At 48.6% G+C, this 6,000-nt stretch overlaps 1 protein-coding gene across 1 annotated transcript in view; it reads right to left on the reverse strand.

The window, feature by feature from the left end:
- Vopp1 (VOPP1 WW domain binding protein) overlaps positions 1-5,626 on the reverse strand; it is an 85,571-nt gene extending 79,945 nt beyond the window's left edge. Inside the window, exon 1 of the mRNA XM_048339594.1 lies at positions 5,405-5,626. Within this exon, the coding sequence (XP_048195551.1) occupies positions 5,405-5,458 (54 nt within the window). The 5' untranslated portion in view covers positions 5,459-5,626. The remainder of the gene's footprint in view (positions 1-5,404) is intronic.
- Between the last annotated feature and the right edge of the window lie 374 nt (positions 5,627-6,000).

Below are 6,000 nucleotides of genomic sequence, written 5' to 3' on the forward strand. Positions count from 1 at the left end.
AAAAGTATTAAAATCTTTGCTCCTAAAATGCTTTTAAGACAGAAGGTAAGGGGGAGGGGAGAATGATAGAGGAGGTAACAAATTGTACAAGAATTGTACCCACTGCCTTACTTACGTATGAAACTATAACCCCTCTGTACATCACTTTGACAATAAATAAGTAATTATTCAGAAAAAAGACAGAAGGTAAGCTGGGCACCAGTGGCTCACCTCTGTAATCCTAGCTACTCTGGATGCTGAAGACTGAAGTTTGAAGTGAACCTGGGCAGGAAAATCCATGGGACTTTTAGCTGTAATTAACCACCAGAAAGCTTGAAGTAAAAGTTTGGCTCAAGTGGTAGAGTTCTAGTCCTGAGTGGAAAAGCTCAAGGACAGTGCCTAGGCACTGAGTACAAGCCGTGGCACTAAAAATAAAAAGCAACAAAGACAGAAGGTAAATTGCACTACACTGTAATCTTAAAAGTGATAGATACTGGGAAATTGGGAACGGAGGTTATTTACTGATCAAAATTAGGTAGACTGGGAGAGGAGCTGGTCCAGAAAGTTTAAATGACTTCCATATAGGCCTCACTGAGGCATTTGAAAGTGTTGATCCACAAGACATGAAAAAATGGGTTCTACAAAAATTACTTGCATCCTGGGATTAAATAAATGATTGTTACTCCAGTCTTGTCCTTGTTATGTATTTCTGGAGTTACTTTGCCCCAGTTAGACTTCATTTGCACAAGCTAAATGAAAGCAAAGATTCAGTAGAGCCCTGGCTTTGCATGACCCTCCAGGCCCTTCCCAAACACCTGGCCAGCAGCTTTCTGCACTTCAGAATGATGCCCCTGCCTTACGTTTCAATTGATTCATTTGTCACTGCCACCTCACCCATGAGCACCCAGCCTCCTTGCTGCTTCCTGAGATAAATCTCCACAGGCTCCTTTTTCATTCAGATTGTACAGATTCTAAAAACTCTAGGAGTAGGAGGGATGAAAAGGCTTATTTCAGAAACTTGGCAGCCAAGGGCTGCCACATTTGTTGGAATTCTAGAGCATGAAAAATTTGGCAAGACAAAGGAAAAGGGAGGAAGGGAAAGAGGAAGGGAGAAAGGGAGAAGGAAGGGAGGGAAGAAGGGAGGAAGAAAGGAGGGAACGAAGGAAAGAAGGAGCCATGCAAGCATATCTTAAACAGAGTTTGGTGCTAATTTCTAGATTCCTTGGTATCAAAATACACAGGCCTGTAGAAAAATACACAGTAATCCTCTAATTTTTCCTAGCTTCAAAAAACAATGTTCAGCGGGGCCCTGGTGGCTCATGCTATAATCCTAGCTATTCAGGAGGCTGAGATACAAGGATCATGATCTGAAGCCAGCCTGAGTAGGGAAGTCTATGAGACTCTCAGCTCCAATTAATCACCAAAGAGCCAGAACTCAACCTGTGGTTCAAATGGCAAAGCACTCATCTTGATCAACAAAGTTAAGGGACAGGGCCCAGGCTATGAGCTCAAGCTTCAGTGCTGACCCTCAAATAAAAGATAATGTTCACTTCCTAGCTCTCTCTTCTATAGATAACCACACCTTTTCCAGTCCAATAAGGGTGGTTTGTTGTAGAAAACACAAGGCACTTGTTCAAGAGCGGTAGTACACATCTGTAATTCCATGTATCTGGAAAGAAGAGGCTACTCAGAGCAAAAACCCAGTGACACCCAGTGGTGGTTGTTGTTGTTGTTGTTGTTTTAAAAGAAGCATGGTAATTAATGCCTTCAATCCAAGTTATTCAGAAGGCAAAGGTCAGAAAATCAGCCAGGTAAAACTTGAGATGTTACTTAGAACAAAATACTAAAAGCAAACTAGATGTGGTAGGGCATTTGTTTAGTCAAGCACTGAGGCACTCTGCTCAAGCCCAAGTATCATAAAAGGAAAATAAGATAACAAAATAAAATTTCTAGGTTTATTCCAGTAGCAGAAAGCCCTTCTCAGCAGGATGAGTACACTTCAAAAGTGTCAACAACCTAACCCCTAGAAAGAGACTTCACGAGACATTTAGAAAACTATGTGATGGGAGGAAAAGACCCTGAGGAGATGGTAGAAGCTCCAAATGCTCAGGATCTAATTACTCTTCAATTTCAACCAAAGTCCAATCTGGAGTTTCATTTTGTTTGTGTGTGTGTGTGTGTATGTGTGTGTGTGTGTGTGTGTTGTGCATACGTGACTTTTGTTTTGCTTTTTCCCCTCAGTTGTTTTTCATTTTCTGCTGTGGCTCAGTGAAGGCCGCTGGGAATTACTCCTCCAGGCCTGTAGGAGCTAGCTTCCTGTAAGGACTGTTTATGGGAGTTGTCATCAGCCAGCTGGCAGAACAGAAGCTCTGAACCTTAGAATTTTATGACTCAAGCCAGGCACCTGTGGTCTATAACCCTAGCTCCTAAGGAGGCTGTGATCCGAGGATGGAGATTTGAAACTAGTTGGGGCAAACAAATTCATGAGACTCTTAACCTCAATAACCTAACAAAAAGCCTGAAGTAAAGACATGGTTCAAGGGGCTGGGGATATGGCCTAGTGGCAAGAGTGCTTGCCTTGTATACATGAGGCCCTGGGTTTGATTCCCCAGCACCACATATACAGAAAATGGCCAGAAGTGGCGCTGTGGCTCAAGTGGCAGAGTGCTAGCCTTGAGCAAGAAGAAGCCAGGGACAGTGCTTAGGCCCTGCGTCCAAGCCCCAGGACTGGCCAAAAAAAAAAAAAAAAAGACATGGTTCAAGTAGTAGAGCACCAAGTAGGAGCAAACAATCTGAGCGAGAGTGCAATGTCCTGTACTCAAATCTCCCTCCTGGCACAAATAATAAATAAGTGAATTTTATGTCTCCAAAAGGGCTTTGGGCTTCTTCTAACTCATGGAATCAGAGCCTGTGGCCAGCTTCCCCATATTTGTGGCTCTGGTCCCTTGTAATGCATTCCAAGAGGCAGCCCTAAGAGAGGAACAGTGCTGTTGCTTTAAGATTTCTGTCTGGGCTTTGGGGATTAAGAATACACAGGTTTCCCAAGGTCCCTTGGTGTCTGCTATCAGGCACACATTCAACTTAACTTTCCCACGCAGCATTCTTTTCAGTGCTAAATTAGATGGGCCCTCTAGTCAGGAGTAGTTGAGTTTCTCTAGGGGTTTTGCTGGTTGGGGCCACACACTTCCACAAGTCCACCACTGCCTAGGGATATGCAATGTCCAAATTCCCTCCTAGCCTGAAATACAGGCCCAGTTTGGAGAGGAAGTAGAGCATGGAGAGGGCACAGAAAACCAGTCTGCTTGAGTTTACATCCCAGCATAGTCTCACTTTATAGCAGTCAGGCTGGTGACAAGCTACTTAACATCTCCAACTGGAAATAACAATAGGAACAAAAGGTCTTGCTAAGTGGATTAATGAGTTAAAGTGTTTAAACTGTTTACAACAGTTCCTGGCATAAGGCAAAACATTCAACAAGTACTCTCAGAATGAACATGCACTTTTTGTTGTTGTTGTAGGGTTTAGCTTTTTCTGCTCAAGGCTGATGCTCTGCCAGTTGAGCTATACATCCAGCTTCTTGCTAGTTAACTGAAGAGTCTCTATCTGCCCAGATGGAATTGAACCATGATCCTCAGATCTCAGCCTAGGTTTATAGATGTGTGCCACCAACGTTCAGCCGTACATGATTGTTTTTTATATAAATAGCTACCAGTGACTCACTTCTCCACTGTTCTCCAGTATCTTGGAAGGGATGTGAATCATAAAGTTTTAGAATTCTGAACAAATGAAAAGAATGCAAGTGTTGAGGCACTTAAAAAAAATAACCCCACCTCTGAATATCACCTTAAAAAAAAACCACCACCACCACCACAACATTAAATACCAATCAAGGGCAACAGTTTGAACAGAAACAGGAAACCTTTGCTATGACAGAGTCTGGAGAAAGACAAACTTTCATCAACTTCAGGTTCCAGACAACTAAAAGATTTTTAAGGCTGGGATGTAGCGCAGAGGTAGAGTGTCTGACCAATACACAGGAGGCCCAGCAGAGACAAAATAAAACAACAAGAGGCTGGATTTGGTAGCACAGTACATGTCCAGCATGTTCACAGGTTCATCCCCAGCAACAATGAGAGGGTGTGTTGTGTGTGTGTGTGTGTGTGTGTGTGTGTGTGTGTGTGTGAGAGAGAGAGAGAGAGAGAGAGAGAGAGAGAGAGAGAGAACTAAGATTTTCTCCAACAATTTTTTTATTTTTGTGAATATGTGCCTGTACTGGGGGGCTTAAACTCGGGGCCTGAGCACTGTCCCCTACCCTAGCTTTAGCTGCTCTAGACTGGTGCTCTATTAACTTGATCCACAACTCTACTTCAAGCCTTTAGTGATTGAAGACAAGAGACTCTTGGATATGTCTTCCTGCCGTTCTCATATCTCAGCCTCCTGAGTAGCTAGGATTACAAGAGTGAGCCACTAGCACCCAGCTTCTCCAGCAATGACTAACAACTACCTTATAATACCTGGAAAACCTGAAATAAGCCAATCATTTCCAGCACTACTCGGCTAAAGGAGTTTGGTGTTGTGTTTGGTTGGTTGGCTTTTTTTGTGCTTTTTTTTTTTTTTTTTTTTTTTAGCAATTCTCCAAAGCAGAGGGCAGAGAGATTGTAAATTAACCACTGCCCATTGCCACTGCCTCCACCAATGCAAATCTTTCCCCCCAAAATGAGGCTGAGTACTGCAGAGCCAATCCAGAGATCCGCTTGCCATCATCTGAAAGAACTCGCTTTTTAGCCCCAAGGGTGGCCGGCATCCCGGGATGGAACTTCTGCAGCCGAGGCGGCGGCCACCCCCGGCCAGCCCCCGGGCTCCCCGGCATCGGCGCTGCGCACTTACACTCGCGCGCCTCGGAGACTCCGGTGGCATGTCAAGGACTGCGCTTGCTTCTCCAAAGCAGGTCTGTGTTCGTCCATCTTGGCAATTTCTCAGTCCTCCCTTACGTTTCTCACTTCCCTCCCTACTAGAACCTCGGCTCCCACGGAGGCCGCCTACGGGCTACACCAGCCTGACGGGCTGCGCGCTCCGGCCCTTAATACCGGGGCCGCTCCTGGGAACCTTGAACTTGGATCTCCGGCCCCGGGCCGCACAAAGGTCACTCCCGGGCGCAGCACAGGGGGGCAGGGGGCCGGGGGAACCGGCGCCCGGGAGGATGGGCGGGGAAGAGGAAGCTCCAGGGGGCACCCCGGCCGCCGGGTTCCGACGCCTTCCATCACCGGACACGCGCGGGTCCGAGGGCTCGCGGCTCCTCCCTGGGAGCGGGAAACACACGCGGATGTGGGGACCGCGGCTCCTCCCGGGAACCGGGTGCTCGGGTCGGCTTCCCCAGGGATCCCCGCATTGTTGGCGGCGGCGCCGGGAGCGGCGCGACTCCTACCTTCACCAGCAGCCCGAGCAGCAGCGCCGCCGCCCTCCGGGGCCAGCGGCCCATGGCTCCTCCACGTCCTCCCCCGGAGGCTGCTTGCCCGGTCGCCGGGGCGGAGTGGGGCCGGGTGCCCGGCGCGACAGACGAGCGGGAGGGCTCGAAGCCGAGAGCCCAGTGCGTGCGAGCCGGTGGCTGTGAGGCGCTCCGCCCTCTACCGCCCAGGCGCGCGCCCGACTTCTGCGCGTGCCCTGCCGCCACGGTGGCGCGCGCCGGACCTCTGTGCGCGCCCGACCGCCGCTAGCTCAGGAGCCTAAGTGTCCAGGAACCCAGAAGGCAGCCCGGAGTGCTAGGAAGGCAGGGAGTCCCCAGCAGAGAGTCGGAGCCCAGGGGTGAGTGCCCTAGGACAGGAGGGATCCCACCGCCCGGCGAGCAGGAGCCCATTCGCAGGGTCTCCACTTCGCAGGGAGATCATCTCACCCCTTGACCACAGGAAGATCTAGGAAGGTTTTTTTAAGATGCGGGATCAGCAGGATGCCGCTCAGGCCTGTAATCCTAGCTCTGCAGAAGGCTGAGAATCTGAAGATCCAGGTTCAAAGCCAGCCCAGGCA

Source organism: Perognathus longimembris, chromosome 2, assembly GCF_023159225.1.
Source record: "Perognathus longimembris pacificus isolate PPM17 chromosome 2, ASM2315922v1, whole genome shotgun sequence".
Classification (NCBI taxonomy): domain Eukaryota; kingdom Metazoa; phylum Chordata; class Mammalia; order Rodentia; family Heteromyidae; genus Perognathus; species Perognathus longimembris.